The following is an 18,567-nucleotide window of genomic DNA, read 5'->3' on the forward strand; positions in this document are numbered from 1 at the left end:
ATGGATGGATGCCTGACAGGTGGATTCTGTGACACTGGTAGCTCCAGATTTTTCATTGACGTTTTGATATTTGCTGCTGTCCCCATAGATGCCTACTACTGTACATCCGCAATTCATCTCCATTAATAGATTTTCTAGGTCATACAACACATGGGAAACGCTAAAATGGCCATTTTTGGTTGGGGAGTATTCCTGTAAACCGCCTTTCACCAAAACTTGCAACACAATTTATCCATCTTGGGGAAACCAAACAATACCACTGCAGTGCTGACGTTCCTGTCCTGCTAAAATGTGTGATTTCTGATATGAGAAGTACAAAGAGCTCACACACTCTCTTGGTCTCCTATATACTTCTAGGTTTGTTCACAGGGAGTAGACCATTTTTTGATGCATCAGTGCCGTAATTTCATCCACCGGGTAAACGAACCACAAGTGCAGCCGCCGCCCAGAGGCTTTTAATCAAAGTTGTGCTTCTCTCCTTAGCCAAAATGTCTTTATGGTGCCCGCTGTGTGCTCATAAGGTATTCAAACTTGGTGTATCATGGCAGACGCTTCTAAGATTTAATTTTGTGCTGCTGGGTTCTGAACAATGAATTGAGGTAAAGTGAGGAGTTGTAGGCAGCGTGGAGGAGCATCGCTAGTGGAATTTGCTTGTTTTATCTGTGGCTGCTTGAGTACAACAGAGGGGATTTTAAAAAGAAAAATTAGAGGAGACGTCTTGCACCATAGTGTGTGGTCCCCCCACCCCAAACAAATGTAGCTCTTTTTTCAGTTTTCTTGATGGCCCATATTTGTTGAATGAGTAATGAGGGCACATAAATGAAGCCTGTAGAGGGGTAACCAATGCTGCCCGACTAGTTGTTGCTACCAGCTGTGATGTTTCACCTTCCCAGTTCTTTGTGTTTTCTTGTTTTTCTGATCTGACTTTCCTGAGACGAGTGAGGCTGCTGTAGATCTGTTACCTTGTCTGCCTAAAGAAACACAAAAAAGTAATCAAACTGCATATTTTGTGGTCCTAGCAGTAGAGTGTTTTACCGTGTCAGTGTTAATATCACAAGAACCTGGAAAGCATTGTTTTCTCTGATGGGGCGTTCTTGTGTAGTTTCTGACTTGGAAACTTGTAAGTCTGATGGCACATAAATGCTGCATTGTTCTGTTATCAGCACCCCTTAGCATACAGTATTTAAAAACGACGTCATTTCAGAGAGAAAAAAACTGGTCAAAGAGTGATTTGAATTAAAGACCAGAATTGGTGTTGCAATGCTGTAAACAAAATACACATTTAATCATAGTATTGCCCTTTAAAATCAGCATTGAAAGAATCTTCATATGTTTACGAGCTGTGCTACCTGTCTAAGACGGGGCAAAATCAAAGTAAACCTCAGCATTCATGTTTACATGCACCATGCAAAGCATATGGCTCTTATGTGCCAGTTGGTGTAGGATTTGTAAAATCAGTGGTAATGTTTGTGATGCACCATACAGTACAATACAATAGTTTATTTTTGTATAGCCCAAAATCACACAGGAAGTGCCGCAATGGGCCATCTGTTGGAATGTAAAAGTGAGACACATATGTCTGTTACATGCCATTTGATATGGGATTCCTAAAATCAGCGATGTGATGCTCCATCTGTTGGAATGTAAAAGTACAATACATATGTCTGTGTTTTGCCATTTGATGTGGGATTCCTAAAATTGGTGGTAATGTTTGTCATGCACCATCTGTTAGAATGTAAAAGTGCAACACATTTTCTCTAATGCCATTTGGCATGAGATTTATAAAAGCAGTGAGATTTGTGATGCGCCATTTGTTGGAATGCAAAAGTGTAATGCATATGTCTCTTACATGCCATTTGGTATAGGATTCATAAAAGCAGTGATGTGCCATGTGTCGGAAAAGACCAAGACTTGGCAACTGGACAGACACAAAGACAAACACTTGTCCTTTTTATGAAGGCGGATGAGGTCACACGTATTGTGATCAGTGAGTAGAATTTCAATGCCTGTAAAAACGTATTCCAGAAGTTTTTCACTCTATTGTTGTACAACATTGACTTACCTTGGATTTAATTTGGTGTTTCCGACACAGAAAAAGACTCTGAAGTCAAAGTGAAAACAGATCTCTGCAAAGTGATAGAAATAAATTACAAACACAAAAATGCTAAATCGTGGAATGCACAAGTGTTCAACCCCTTCAAGTCAGCATTTAGTAGATGCACTAATGGCAGGGGGTGGTGCAGTGATAGCGCTGCTGCCTCACAGTAAGGAGACCTGGGTTCGATCCCTGTGTGGAGTTTGTGTGTTCTCACCATGTCTGTGTGGGTTTCCTCCCACAGTCCAAAGACATGCAGGTTAGGTGCATTGGCAATCCTAAATTGTTCCAAGTGTGTGTGTGCACCCTGTGGTGGGCTGGCACCCTGCCTGTGGTTTTTTTTCATGCCTTGCACCCTGTGTCGGCTGGGATTAGCTCCAGGAGACCCCCATGACCCTGTGTTAGGATACAGCGGGTTGGACAATGACGGACTGACTAATGGCAGGTATGAATTCTGGTTCAGTTTTGGTTTCCTGTGACCAGAAAACCTTCTTCCAGGTGCCTGTGTTCTCCCGAGCCTGAGACGTGTCACCTGTGTGTGTTGTTTCTCTTTGCCCCTCTTCCATGAAGCTGTGAGTGATGCATATGTCATCGTCGTCGTCGTTGAACCCCCCAGCAAAACGTAGCTGTCATCTCTCCAGTCTTGGCCACTGCAGCCTGCTTGTAACTCCTTCAGAGTACTTGGAGTTCACGTGATGGCCTCCTTCACTGGTGTTCATGCAGGTTTTGTGGACGGCTAGCTCTAGCAGATTGACAGCTCTGCCATACTCTTTCCATTTCTTCATAACTAATTTTAGATGGTTTTTCAGTAACTTGGACATTTCTTTTTTTAGGCCCCTGACTTGTGCTTTTCAGTCTCCTTTTTGTGGATTTTCTTGGAGTGTCCCTGTGTCTTCATTGTGCAGATTAGCTCACCATACTGACTCTCTTCAGTTTTGCCCTTCACAGATGCTCAAGTGAAACCTCAGACAGTTGGACTCCTTTGAACTAATTCTAGGATTTCTAAAACTCATGTGCCCCTCAGAGATGATTTAGGGGAGTTGTGTTAAAGGGGGTGAATTCTTAGGTGATCAGTTTTGTATTTGTAGTTCATTCAGCCCCCTTTGCGGCGATCTGTTTTTAATGCTGATATTAAGGAGTCTCTCTTTCTGCTGATCAGGGTCAAAAAAGCCACATGAAAGCCTATGTAGTTCAATTTTGTATAACAAGAAAATGAAGATGCCCTCTACATCCAGCAGGGGGCGCCTACTCCCTGTCATTGTGTTCTTTATTGATGCAGGACAGAGTGGTGCCATTCACTTCCCTTTAAGTAACATTGGTGGAAATAATCAGTTGAGAACAATCTGGTACAAAAAGAATTTTGCTTGCTTTAAAATGTCATTTCTGCCAAAAGAATACAGCGCATGATTTGTGTGTACATAACCTATCCAGGCCACTGTAACGTCGGTCGGGCAGGCGGGCAGCAGCGTGGGGATACTGACAGTTATACGAACCTCCAGCCAGGCCGGGGAGCAGCACTTGGTCAGCTTCTGGCTTTGTGATAAGGCCTCGTCATTATAAACACTTGCATATTGACACCCGTGACAGGTAGGGGCAACTTCAGAGCCAAATAATACCTTGTCCTGTTCTCATGGCTTCTACAGGCCGTAGCCGGTGCTCACTTGTGGCCATATAGCGATTCAGCAAATGTCACCATTTTCAAATGGCCTGCCTGCCTCCATGGTCTTTCACAGGTTTCTGTCCATCTTCCTGGTCAGTTTCTCATTGTCTGCTGGGGCTTCCATAAAGGAATAATCTTTTTATAAAATAATCACATAAAAATAATATATAACTTAAGTTATAAAAGATCATCGTGGCACACTTAGAACCTCTGCCTACATGTCCAAGGGGGTGAATAGACGTGTTGGCGTTTAATTGCAGTACTGCGAGAGCCTTCATGGTGGCACTGGCGCCGTGATCAGCGAGTGTAACTACCTTACCTTAAAACCTGTGGTGTCCTTCTAAATCCCAGAGCATGAGGGTCCCATATAATGGTGGTGGTGGTGTCTATGCTACTTTTTTTTTTTTTTTTTAAACTTTAAATTCAGGCAGGTTTGGTGATTTGCTGAGGGTCTTGTTGCAAGTCAGAGGTGAGACCTGAACTTTGGTGGTACTTCAGCCTCGCAGCCTGAGACGGCCATTGATCAAACTCATTTTTCCAGCACATCCCACCCCACCGAGGCTCGATTGCATCGAGATCTGGGAAAGTTAGAGGCCTGGTCAACACCTCGGGGGCTTTATGTACCTCAAACCATGTCTGAACAATGTTTGCAGTGTGACATGGCACATTATTCTGCTGAAAGAGTCTACTGCTATCCGGGATTAGGGGGTCTACATGGTCTGCAGCAATCCTTAGGCAGGTGGTACACGTCAAAGTAACTAACAATCACAAATGAATGCCAGGACCCAAGGCTTCCCAGCAGAACATTGCCCAGAGCGACACACTGCTGCTGCCCGCTTGCCCGGTTTTCAGAGTATCCTGCTGCCATCTCTTCCCCAGGTAAACACACACCCAGCTAGCCACTCACTTGATCTAAAAGTAAATGTGATTCACCAGCCCAGGCCTCCTTCCTCCACTTCTGTTGTTCATGTGCCCATTATAGGGGCTTTTGCCGATGGACTGGGGGGGGGCTTGGTGGTAGTTAGGGTCAGCATGGGCACTTTGACCAGTATGCGGCTACGCTGCCCCACACACAGTAAGCCGCAATGTACTGCGTTTTCCTACACCTTCCTGACATGACCATTTCAGGGTCGTCACTTTATGAGGGGAAAATCTGACCTGAAGAAAATTCAGACGCGACTGGAGTGTACAAGAAAAGAAGAGCTTTAAAATCAAACCATTTTCGGGTTAGTATTTATTGAAAATTGAGAGAGAATTTTGAAATGGAGTCACATTTATAAAAGAAATTGCTCATCCACAGGCTACACCAGCTGTGTCTAAACCTTTTTGTGCCTGGTCCGTGTGTAATAACTTGGCCCGCCATGTTGTCTGGAAAGCTCGGCGGCCATTTTCATTGGGCATTAATAGTCACTTTGTCACTGGTGTGGCGTTCATGAGTCTCTGACTCCCTAAGCTGTACTGATGTCTTCCACTGTGAGGAACCCCCCTGGCCGGTCCACTACCACTAACACACACACACACACATCTATAACTAAAGAACTTTCTAGCATTTTCTTGCATGTCACACAAACATTGGCTCGCTTTCCCTGCATTCTGAACTTTGTCTGTCTTTCATTTTAGTGCGGCATACAATTTGTGTTTTCCATGTAGAGTACTTTTGAGAAGTTACATGATTAAGGTTCAAGTCCATGTAGTGCACGGGCTGTTCTTGGCTGACCAGATCTTGAGAGCTTCTTTTGGCACTAGATGGCCAAGCCAAAAATGCTGACAATGCAGTACATCGTCTTGTTCTCCCATCTTACAGTGCAGCTTCCTGGAAAGAAGGATGAAAAGCAGAATTAGCTGTGGAGAGGAGAAGTGGAAGAGATTGGGACAGAATGTACTACGGCCTGTTTGTAACAGCAAATCTGTAACTGCACATGAGAGCCAAGTGTGGGCAGCGTGCCTCTTCAGCCCTGGGCTAATTGCAGACCACCAGTGTGCTCCTCATATCTGAAAGGCTGGCAGCGTGGAGGGACCCGGGTCGACTCCAGATACCAACTAAGCACAGAATTTGAACCCAGGACACCAACACCAACCAGCTGCTCTCTTAGTGGTCAAACACCGCATGACCTGTCCATCCACTGTTATGGTGGCCTGGAGCTTATCTGGGTGGGGCACCAGTTCAGTTATTCTTTTATATAAAGTGAACTGTACGCTCCAAATGGGTATAATTAGCACTAATTATTTATTTCAAGGAATGTGCCTCATTGTACTTTATGTAAAATGTACACTGGTTACTTATTTAACAGTAACAGCACTTCACCACTCTCCTGCGCCATGGCAGATATGAAAGGGACTACAGATGGGTACATTGACAGACAGGAAAGGCACTACATGATATAGTGCCTTTCATCACCTATTAATACTGAATATAGATTGAGAGAGACACTACTATGATAAAGAAAAGGATGTAAGGCACTGTATAATTGTAAGAACATTAAATAGATATGAAAGGCATTATATACTGATACTACATGATAGCGAGAGAAATGAGATAGGCACAGAGTAACTATTATAGTTATGTATATAGGCTATTATATAAGTGATAGAAAAGGCACTATATGATGGAGATATGAATAGATGTGAAAGGCACTATGTAACTGGTAGACATGAATATTTAAATCAAGAAAATGCATTATATGATAGATGTAAAACAGAAAAAGTATTGTATGATAGTTAAGAGACATGCAGTGGGCACTATATAATCGGTAGACAGGTAGCCAAATATGAAAGGCATTTTATAACCAATATATGATAAAGCAATGTGAAAGGCACATTATAACTGGTATATAGATATACAGATGGATAAGAAAGGCATTCTATGAACTAATGAAAAATGCACTACATGATGGAGAGAGATCTGAAAGGCACGGGTTAACTGACAATTGGGAATATAGACACGTATGGAAGGCATTATATAACAGAAAATGCATTATAATAATAATAATAATAATACATTTTATTTATAGGCGCCTTTCAAACACTCAAGGACACCGTACACTTTACACAACACCCAACACAGAATACAATACAGTGTTTACATATAGAAGGCAAGTTTAAAAAGATGAGATTTAACTGAAGACTTAAACAGAGAGAATGAATTAATGTTTCTAATCTCAGGAGGCAATGCATTCCATTATGTGACAGATGTGTAAAAGGCACTGTATAACTGGTAGATGGACATACCCCATACCCCTGATGCGGGAGGATGACAATTGTATTTAGAGCAAGCTGTTACCTATTCCAATTAAACATCATGTAATAATACACCAGCAGCTACTAGTAAAATTCTACTGAAATAACAATAGTAATTATAGGGTAAAAGAAAATATACAAGCCAACTTAAATGTTGTTAAAAAAAAAAGGCATTTTTTTTCTTCCCTATGTTAAACACCAACGGTCCCCTTTACTGCTAACTGACCTACAAGTGGTTGAAGTGCTCAGTGGTCGGGGCTGCACTACTATTCTGGTGGTGGGCAGTCTAAAGCCTTAAAGTAAGTAGACGTGCTACTATATTTGTGTTTGCTTTAGTCGGTAGTTAAGTCCAAATAGTCATGTCACGACTGCAGAATTCGACTTGAAATGTGCTGTATGAAAACATAATTGGGATTTTAAGGCAGTTTACTGCAAAAAATTTGTTTATAAATATCTCATTATGTTTTAACCAATGTGGAGCAATTGGAACAATGAATAAAGCTGTTCCGGCAAAATTTAGGGTTGAGGAAGGCTTTTTTATCTGTTATATAGTGCCTTATCTATCTATCTATCTATCCCTTCGACTGCGCTTGCTGCGGCTGACTGACGCCGCTTCAGGAGGAGGTGCGGAGTGCGCGCGGCTCAAAGTGCGCCTCAGTGGCACAAGAGCGGCGCTCGCTTACCGTCAACAGTGTTGTCCCAGAAACAGGAGCTCGCGGTGTGCAGGCCCGCTCCGTTCTTCTGTAAGATGACACAAGTCACTGGCATGATAAAAATGGGGGAAAACGTCATTAGAACGATTTAAAAACCACTAGAATCTCCACCGACCGCATCAATGCAAACCGAAGTTACACACACGCTGTGGTTTTTGAGCTCAAGTCACCCTGCACTCCTCCCTCCCCCAGGCGTTCCTTCTTTTCACTGTTGTTGGTTACCGGTCTGTGAGCGTTTTACCTAAGGGAATGGGGGGACACTCTGTATCAGAGAATAAAAAAGAGAGAAAGGAGATGTTCTATGTGTGATTAACTATTTGTTAAAGTATTATGTTAACCGTCTCAACAAGTGGCCGCCTTTGGGCAGGGATTTTTCCACAGCGGCCCCCATAAACTAACTTTACTGTGATCTCTTTCTGACGGTACCCTGAATGTGTTCATTTACTTAGTTGTCCCAAAATTGACCACCTACCTATGTATTTGAAGGGTTTCCCAAGTTTAGTGAGCTGGTTCAAGCACGTCTCCACCACACTTGAAGTCCACTGGTTGACCCGGTTGTGTTGGTAGGGACTGGTCCCGATGGTGTTTTCCACAGCCTAAGGACGGGATGATAAGAAAGTAAATCCTAATAAATGACGGACGAACAGCCCGGTTGCTAATTCCGTTCCAAAGAACCGCGGAACATCTCCTGGCAAAACTTGACACACTTACATCTTTTATGATGGTGGTCACATCATCCACAACGAATGCAACCTAGCATTGAGATTAAAGAAAAAGTGATTATTATTATTTATTTTGTTTGCGTTCACGTTAACTCGGACATTTTTTTTTTTTTTTGTTAGTTGACCAGTTACCTCTTCGGCACCTTGTAACTCGTCCATGTAGCCGCCACTCTGAGAAGCGTCCACAAATCGCGCAAGCGCAGTGGGAACCTTAGCAACGGCTGACAACAAAACGCTCCTTCCGGATGACTTCAATTCGTCAATGTGTCAAAATAAAAGCCACTCCAAATCTTTATTTTTATTATTATTCAAACCCCAGAAATTCGTGTAAATATTAATTTTAATTTAACAGACTTTAATTGTAAATCCATGTTTTTTTCCATTACAGTTCAGGGTTGTGGGGGCCACATCAAATAACATCAGGTGAAAGGCTGGAAATAACTCTTGTTTGGGTGCCATTCAACACCAGTTCTGTTTGGCCATTTAATCAAATTTGAGCATCTTTAGGGTGCAGGATGAAAACTAGAACATCATGAACACAGATACAGGGAGAACGGACCAAGTATATGAACCCAGTCCCCTGTTGTCCAAATCAAGGGTTTGGGATAGCAGTGACTATGTTAGCAACACTGACATTAAGGCTGAACTAGCCGTGCTTGGGTGTGGGCAGAAAAGCAAGGTAGTGACCTGAACCTAATCAAAGCCAATCTGTTAGAGCTGACCACTGCACCACTGTGGCGATCACTTTTAAAACTTGCCAGTGGAACACACAGACCTCAAAGGTAATTGAAAGGAGTGTAGTCCACCATTACAATAATAAACTTACATATGGATTTTGAATACACAGGCATTAATGTCAATGGGGAGTATCAACTGAAGTTGTAATGGATGGCAAAGATAAGGTGTCGTTCCAAATAAAATGGAACGGGGAAAAGGTACTTGGAGGTGGTGTAATGTGGAAGTCCTAAATGAAAGAAGTGTCTATTATTGGTGGGGGAGAAAAGAGCATGGAAAATGTAAAGATGAAGGCATGCAAGAATGAGATGAAATGTTGAACGAAAAGCCTGACAGCCAGACTCCTACGGTTCTTCAACATCCTAAGAAGAAAGTGTACAAGAAAAGCGCAATTTACATTCTTGTCTGTAAAAAGTCAAACAAACCGAGGCTGAACTTATAAATAGTTGGGGTATCAGTGATCAGTCAATCGATTGATTAATAGATAGAACTGTAGCAACCTCAGAGTCTGGACCTGAGAGGGACATGGCCTTAATGTACCTGTAGACTGCCCAAGGGGGTGGGCACACCTGGAGAAGCCGGCTATAAAGCAGCACATAGAGGGGGGCACAGGCACAGCACTTCAGACGCCTCTCCTGGCTGTTAGAGCCCATTGGCCTGAATGTGTGAATAACATACAAGCCTCAGATGTGGACTTTGGGCTTGGGTTGGTGCATAGAGAGCCAGGAGAACAGTGCAGCATACATATTACCTCTGACCTGGGCTGAACTGGGCGAGGTGGAGATGGGTGGCATAATGTATGTGAGCAGGCAAAAGGATAAAGTGACTGGGAGTGTGTCACCACTGAGGTCCAGAACAGCATGGAATAATCGGTGTTGCAGATGCCAAATGGTCATTTTAGGGCCACTCCTTGGTCATCGGTGTAAAGATGCTAATATCATTCTTCCATCTCCTGCACCCACCAGAGCCTGGGTTTGGGTTTGTTAATGTATTTCATTTGTCCCAGGAGGAAAATTTAGCTTTTTACAGCAGAACAATAAATATTAAAACCAACAATAACAACTCCCTCAAATACACACCACACAGAAAACAATTTGGCCACAATTTGATGGTAAATGACTAATCATTTAACTGTCAAAAACTCCCAGGAACATAGATCAAAAAAAGGATTATATCTGTAAAATTAATGTAATGATCATCTATTCTATCATTATAACTATTTAATTCAGTACTTCTTATACATATTACAATTATGGGAGATCAAAAGAAGTCATGCTGATTTACAGGGTGATGTAATTGCCTTAACATCAACAGAACGTAATTATAAAAAGAAAAGGTAGTGGTATAAATCATTTGTGCACATTAAATCTTATCCAAATATTTAATGAAAATTCATCATGTTGTCTGTTGGAGAAGGAAAGGTTGTTTTTGTGATGCAGGGTTTGCCAGTTTATCAAAACCACCCACCACAAATCGACTTCCATAACCACAAAAGAACATTCAGCACAAAGAGAAAAACGAATCCGCTAATTCTCTCTCTTTCCCATAGTGCAAAGGTGTTGGGGGCTATCAGGAACAATTACTGTAGCAGCGTTGCTGGAAAGTGGGTGTTCCTCATGCAAATTTAGGATTCATTGCCATTGTGACTTCATGGCTCAGTGTTCCCAAACTCAGTCCTGGGGACCCCCGTTTTTATTTGGACTTCTAGCCTAGTTACGTGGGCTGCTGTTTCCCAGTTTAGTAAATTTTTTAATAAAATGTCCTAAGCAGTTATATGGGGATCATGTAGTTTTTTTTTTTTTTTTTAACAACTAGGCGGCTCTGCCCCCTGCTCACTTCGCTTACCAACCCCTGTGCGGGCGCTATGCGCTATTCACTTCACAGCACTGCCACTTGCATATGGGAATGTGGTTGTACAATTTAAACAGATTGTTATTTTCATGGGAATTGTTACATATGCATAATAGACCTAACTGTTTTACATTGCAGCGAGTAATTAACCACAGTAAAAAATAGTAAAACGTAATAAATTAAAAGAAAATGATGTTTCATGTTGTGTTAGAGGTATTTGTTGCATTATACAATTTCGTTTTCAATTTGGCTTTGAAATTAACACACAAATACTTTTTAAACTTACACTTCTACTGTAAAACTTCAGGAAAAACAGTTTTTTTAATTAACTTTTCATCAATATCGCATTGAATTTTGATTTTTTTGGACTTTCATCATGACAACGCAACGTATAACTGCCCGTGAGTGAATATCTTTTCTTTCTCTCTAATAAATAAACCGACTTTTTTGAATGTTTGTCCCTGTGATTTGTTAATTGTCACAGCACAAGCTATTCTAACGGGAAACTGTAAACGTTTTAATACAAATTGGAATATCAAGATCTCCTTTGGTGTCTAATGTTATCCGCAGAAGATCTACTACATTACCTTTCTTGTCGCCTGTTAAAATTTTACATGTAACTGTTTGACCAATTTTGAATACAACTAATCTCGTCCTATTGCACAGCCCATCACTCAGACATAAATTACGCAATAACATTACGATACATCTTTCTTTCAACAGTAATTTGGCCGGTGGAAGACCTGGCGGTGTTAACGGTTGTAGATATTCTTCAGGATATTGTAAGTTGATGTTTTCATCTTCCGCACTATCACCACCAACTGCTTCAGCTCAGTCTATTGACACGCATTTAACTAATTTGCTGTGTATGCAATCGACAATTTTCGCGTTAATTTGTTTGACTTCATTGTTTCTTGCTGCTAGGATTGCCCATGTACTCATTTCTTCTATTGATAACTCTTCGGGATTAAATTCTTTATTAAGATTTGGGCATAATAAGTCTTCTTTTATTGGGAACTTAAAGTGAGGAAAACATAAAAATGTATAAGAGTTGAGAGCGCAGGAATTGCGTCTGACATAAGCATTCACACGAATGAGAGTTGAGAGGACCGTGGGCCGTTAACCAGAAATGGTTGAGAGGCAGACGGGACTTGAAGAAATCTCTTGGCAATAGTCTCGTCTCGTCTCAAGATTTTATTTTTATAATAGAAAGCTATGTTTGTCCTCATTTTCACTGTGTTTTCCCAGATGTTTTGATTGTTTAATGTGTTACTTAGTAATTAGTGGGTCTGACACTGCGTAGTTGCAGCCTTTCATCATTCAGTGCTGTTTGCCCAGGTATCTGCTCTGCCTGTTTGTAATTGTCATTATAAGAGTATCGTGAACAGAGCAAAAAAGTGCAAAGTGAGAGAGAGTTAAACATTCAAAGCTACAGCTAAATAGAAAAATTTCTTAACGTCTTATAAATGTAAAAATCATATTGCTGTGCTTTTCTGAATGCAGAATAAGAGAACAGAGAGAACGAGCAGCTAATTAAATGAGATCAGTTATTATCACCGACTGGCAATCTGGTTGGAACAAAAACCTGCAGCCCCAGTGCCAACTGGGAACCACTGCTTGAGGCAATTCAGCAATTACTCATAAAATAAGTGTGCACACTGAAACAATTAATTGGTATCGACAACTAAAACACTACTGAAATCTTCTACAATCCTGTGACGGCTGATTGTCTACGCTGTGGTGTGCTGGGCTGGTAAAATCGCATCAACAGAGGCCTGCCCAGTCAACCAGCTCATTAAAATGGCAGGCTCGGTCATGGGGTACACTCTGGACCCCATGGAGGTCTTAGCAAAGAAGAGAATTAAAACAAAACTGAGTGCCATTATGAAACATGCTGCACATCCTCTCTCTGACACACCAACACTGAGGACTTTCAGCCAACCAATTATTCAGCAGAAGTGGGTCATGATACGCAACTGGGGGTCCTTTATAACAACAGCAATAAGTCTGCATACTGCAGCACTGGGACTGGGACAGCCAAGTTCAAAGTTTTCTTTCTTTTTAATTTTCTTCTTTGTTCAGACCAAAGTATGTGGGTATATTTATTTACTTACTTATTTATCTACCTATTTATGGATGTATTTATATAAAGAGCTTCTGTACAAAGCTAAATTTCCCCCAGGGGACAAATACAATTCTATCTAGCTATCTGTCTGTGAATATAGTGCCTTTCCTGTCTCTCTCTATCTCTCTATGTGCAAATTTACATGCATACGTCTGTTTAAAAATCACTGTTTTAACCTTCTATTGTATTACAGTTTTTTTTACTGTTAACATAAATGGTTAATGTAATGTATTTGCATGTGCTTTTTAAGGTTGAGAATTACTAAAAAGAAAGAAAACCCCTGAATGAGTCCCACCTCTTGATGCTGATTGGTCATTTGATTACATTCTGATTTGCCTATGTGGTCTTGACTCAAAGTGCAGTCCACCTGGAGCAGCCGCTAAGCGAAGTGCAACACACCATGTCATTTTCTAACTCACTTAATCCAGACGTGGGTCACGGGGGGGCTGAAGCCTATCCCAGCTAGCAAAGGGGTCAAGGTAGGAACAAACCCACTGGGTGAACAAACACATACACCAGGCTCAGTATAGCGTCACCAATTCACCTAACTTGCATGTCGTTGGCCAGTGGGAGGAAACCCACACAGACATGAAAAGAACATGCAAACTCCACACAGGGAGGACCCGGGACGTGTAACCTGATGTCCTAACTGCACGACAGCAGTGCCATCACAAGACCCTTGCAATATGTCTGCTTTTCTTTTACTTGTGATACACATTCTATGGACCTGAACTAAAATGCAACATGCCTTTGTATTTCATCTTAAACTGGCACAAAAATTCTGTATCATAGTTAAAAGCAATCAGTAATTTGGTTGATATGGTTTCAATTGTGACATAACAAACCCATACTAAAATGAAATGCACCGCGTGGATACGCATTACAGTGCAATGGTGTTAACACATCGGATCGCATGTAATTTGGCACGATCGTCTATAGCTTACATTCTTACTTTTTGTTTATTACATGTATTAGACTTAGTAGGCTACTTGTGTGTCAGCTGTTTCCATTTGAATATCTGAGCACTTTAAGCCTTGGAGATCCTGTATGCTTCATTAATAAATTGTATGATTTAGTATTAGATTTTGAAAATCAAGGTAGTGCACAGTGGCATCTTTGAGTATTAAAACTATATGTAAATCAGCTGTAGTGTGCAGTCAAATTAGATTCATCTGTACAATGCCTGACAGCAAACCTCAGTGAGTAATAGTTTAGTGTTTTAAATAGAGGCAAATGACTGTCCCCTTTTCTTTTTTTAAACACATAGTGTCACATTTTGCTGCCCCTTCCCATGTGGGAACACAGGGAAAAAGGATGAGAAGCAGCGGGTACCTCAAAGTGTATTCTGGGCTCTTTTTCAGGAGAGGCCTGCCTGTAGCTGAAGAAGGATATGGCTGTGAAGATCCATGATGGTAAAAGAGGCTCTACCACACATCTGCAGGTTCACAATGAGAGTAAATAAATCCACTTCCGCTCACTTTCTTCAGGAGACTTCCAGCCAACAAGATAGGAAGAACTCTGCCACTGCAGCCTAGAGGGACAAAGACACAGCAGGTGTTAGCCCAAGGAGAGTTAACAAAAGTATTTTTGGTTGTGTGGACTAAGTGAGAGTTTATTCAAGGAGGAGTCATCTTCATTAACTGTTTCTGAAAATATTTGTGAATTGATTTTGATTAATAAATGCATTCTTTATAATGGCTTACAGAACAGATCACTGAGGCTGCTCCTCTGTCTGGAGATGATCCTGTTCAGTGGATGCAGTGGATTCTCCATGATTGACAGGAGCCTGATCAGTGCCCATCGCTCTGCCACGGATGTCAAACTGTCCAGCTCCATGTCTACAATAGAGTCTGCCTTCCTCACCAGTTTGTCCAGGCGTGTGGCGTCCCTCTTCTTTATGCTGCTTCCCCAGCAAACCACCGCGTAGAAGAGGGCGCTCGATACAACTGTCTGATAGAACATCTGCAGCATTTTATTGCAGATGTTGAAGGACGCCAGTCTTCTAATGAAGTATAGTCAGCTCTGACCTTTCTTGCACAGAGCATCAGTATTGGCAGTCCAGTCCAATTTATCATCCAGCTGCACTCCCAGATATTTATAGGTCTGTACCCTCTGCACACAGTCACCTCTGAAGATCACGGGGTCCATGAGGGGCCTGGGCCTCCTAAAATCCACCACCAGCTCCTTGGTTTTGCTGGTGTTCAGTTGTAGGTGGTTTGAGTCGCACCATGCTGTACAGCAAAGATTAATCAACACAAATATTTCAACAATATAACATGATCTTTGAAAAAACACAAAAATTTCAACATATAAATGATACTCAATTGGTAACTCATGCAGACAGAGATGGCACAGTATGAAATTACTATAAATTATTTATTATTAATGAAGTGTTCAAAACAAACATTTGCAAAATTTCTTTGTAGAGAATTGAATTGAAGTGTCGTTAACATATACACTTTTACGTGATATCGTAAAAGCCGTACACATACAGGCACATGAAGTTGTACAGGTGACCGTGATACTAAATCAGAGGCGAATGCCAATGTCCACTTGTAACAGAATAACAAATATTTATAGTTTAATATAGTATAGTATTTGATAACAGCAAGTAACAACATACCTAGATTAGCATGGGGCCCCCAGTCAACTGCCCAGCGTGCCCATGTGTTAAGACAGCCCTGTTACTGAACATTGCTCGCCTGATCACAACACTTCCTTCACTTAGGGGTGTATTGCAATGCACTGGCACTCTGTCCACTGCTGCTAGGATAGGCTCCAGCTACCCATGACCCTGAAATGAGCTAACTGCATTTGAGAATGATGACATTGATCAAAATGACGATGACATGCCCAAAGGAGTGTGCAGTATGATTGGACTGCTTTTCTGATTTCGACCAAATAAAACTTCACAATTGAACATAAAAATGGTGTCACTGGAGGACTGATGTAGACTAGTGAAGTGATTAAAATTCCTAACAGGTATTTGCAGAGGGCACATATCAGGCATGTAACCACGAATAAACATTCCTCAGAGGGCTCATTTTGATCAGTTTGTCACAAATGAGTGATTGTGTCTGCAAATCCAATCCCTCTTAAAAACTCCCCATTTCCATCTTGTGTTTTAATTGTCCATCCAGTACTCTCGGACTCCTCAGTCCTTACTGTAATGCTGCACTCCATTTGAAGTGGGAATTTTACTGGAACACTGTCAATTCAGGTGTGACCGCCATCTTCTGAGGTAAATAGAAAACAGCAAACATTTGGAAAACCCATATGGATGTGTCCAGGAAAACCTTTGTTGTGCTTGATCCATTAGAATAAACAATTGGCAACAACACGTTACACGCATATCCTGACTAGAGCTGCTGATTAACTGTACATACTGCATCTCTGTTGTTAGTCATTAGCACTATAACATAAGTAACATGATAATTATATTTGAATACTAACCCTCACTTATTCTGTTTCTTTTCTCGGTACCCAAATGTGGCCATTGGTGCCACGGCCCACCTGCCAAGTTGTTTGCCTGCCTATGGTAAAGTCATCCCTGATGGAGGATCACAGGAATCATGGGAAAGAGGGGTCCTTTCATCGGAGCAACGTTTCAGCCGTGGCATGGCCAAATGGGGAGGCAGCTAGATGGATGAGGTCTCCAGGACTCTAAAAATATCCAATCCTAATTATGTCATATCATCTACTGTTAAACCGTAATTCTAAAATTTTTATTATTATGCTGTCTTAAGGAATTGTTCTGTTCTATATATTGTATTGTAGTGACCCCCTACTTTTGACACCCACTGCACGCCCAACCTACCTGGAAAGGGGTCTCTCTTTGAACTGCCTTTCCCGAGGTTTCTTCCATTTTTCCCTACAAGGTTTTTATTGGGAGTTTTTCCTAGTCTTCTCAGAGAGTCAAGGCTGGGGGGCTGTCAAAAGGCAGGGCCTGTTAAAGCCCATTGCGGCACTTCCTGTGTGATTTTGGGCTATACAAAAATAAACTGTATTGTATTGTATTGTATTGTACATGGTATTTTGTGTATCCAAACACCACAGAACCATGTCCATGGATAGAAGTTGGACAGTAGCATGTGTACGACTGATTTAATGAGACACAAAATAGGCTGAAGTGCTAATAAACAGTATAATACTACAGCGTTCACTAAAGTTTGCAGTGTATGTCACCATTTTGAATTGCCATCATAATCTGAAGTAAGACAAACTCAGAGTTTCCGAGTTGGAAATTTAACATAAAGGAACATTCCAGTTGATAATTCCGACTAGGAACTCAGAAATTCAGACTTCCCACTTCAATTGGAACACAGCATTACTAGAATGTGGTCAAATCGGGTGTGACGTCATTCCCAGCCCTAACTTCTAAGGTAAATGGAACGTAGCTTATGGATTTCTGAGTTCATCCAACTCTCCTTGTGTAGGCTGCATATAAACTGCATAGCAGTGCTTCCGAAACTCGGTCGTGGGGTCCCTCTGCGGCGGCAGGTTTTTGTTCCAACCAGATTCTCAGTAAGTGATGATCGATAACGAGTGATTTCATTGAATTAGCTAGTCTTATTACTTTCTCATATACAAAGTATAGGGAAAGTATTCTAATTGTCCAAAAATTTGATGTCGAGATATTGATGAATCTCCACATTTTAGACTTTCCTGACTTTCTTGTATAGGGAAAGTATTGGAATCCTTCAAAAATTCCATTTTGAGATTTTGATGAATCTCCACGCTTTAGACCTCCGAAAATACAATTTTTGGAATTATGTCTGTGTATCTGTCTGTGTGTTTATGTAAACATGATAACTTGAGTACGCTTGCACTTAGGTCAACCAAATATTGCATACAAGTATTAGGTTCGAAACACAGATTTCTAGTGGTTTTAAAATGGTACTTTACCTTTTATTCATGCAGCTACAGAGTCCAATTTATTCAACTTTACTTTTATAATAATTGTTCAATATATTATTAATTTGTTGTTGATGATTCTTGAATGTACATAATATAAAGGTATAATCATTGTCTTGCATTTTACTCCTCAAATAACCATTCCCATATCAAAGTATACATTAAAGTCTAGTGGAGACCACTCCTGATTTTATCTCTTCTTTTATTCTGCGTTCAGAAAAGCACAGTTAAATGATTTGTACATTAGAAGACATTTAGAATTATTTCTATTTTTGCTATAGCTTTAAATGCTTAACTCTTTTTTGTTGTTTTCCTATTTCTCCCTCTTTCTGTGTAGTCTTTTCTCTTCATTCAATCCTAATAATGACAAATACACGTAAAAGCACACACCTGGATGAACAGCACTAAATGATGAAAGGCTGCAACTACTTCAGTGTCAGTCCCACTAAAACTAGTCAATAATAGAAAGGCAGAATGAAATCAGGATGAAAATAAATAAAAAGTAAAAATAAAAA

General features: G+C 41.0%; 1 protein-coding gene across 1 annotated transcript; it reads right to left on the minus strand.

The window, feature by feature from the left end:
• Positions 1-4,971: 4,971 nt before the first annotated feature.
• Positions 4,972-8,615, minus strand: LOC120517414 (dynein light chain Tctex-type 1-like). Its single transcript, XM_039739733.1, has 5 exons — positions 8,560-8,615; positions 8,417-8,458; positions 8,178-8,301; positions 7,676-7,753; positions 4,972-5,568 (listed from the first exon to the last, which is right to left on the minus strand). Exons 1-5 carry the CDS (start codon positions 8,584-8,586, stop codon positions 5,498-5,500), a joined length of 342 nt encoding a protein of 113 aa, XP_039595667.1. The 5' UTR covers positions 8,587-8,615; the 3' UTR covers positions 4,972-5,497.
• Positions 8,616-18,567: the final 9,952 nt, after the last annotated feature.

The sequence above is a fragment of the Polypterus senegalus genome, chromosome 17, assembly GCF_016835505.1.
Source record: "Polypterus senegalus isolate Bchr_013 chromosome 17, ASM1683550v1, whole genome shotgun sequence".
In the NCBI taxonomy this organism is placed as follows: domain Eukaryota; kingdom Metazoa; phylum Chordata; class Cladistia; order Polypteriformes; family Polypteridae; genus Polypterus; species Polypterus senegalus.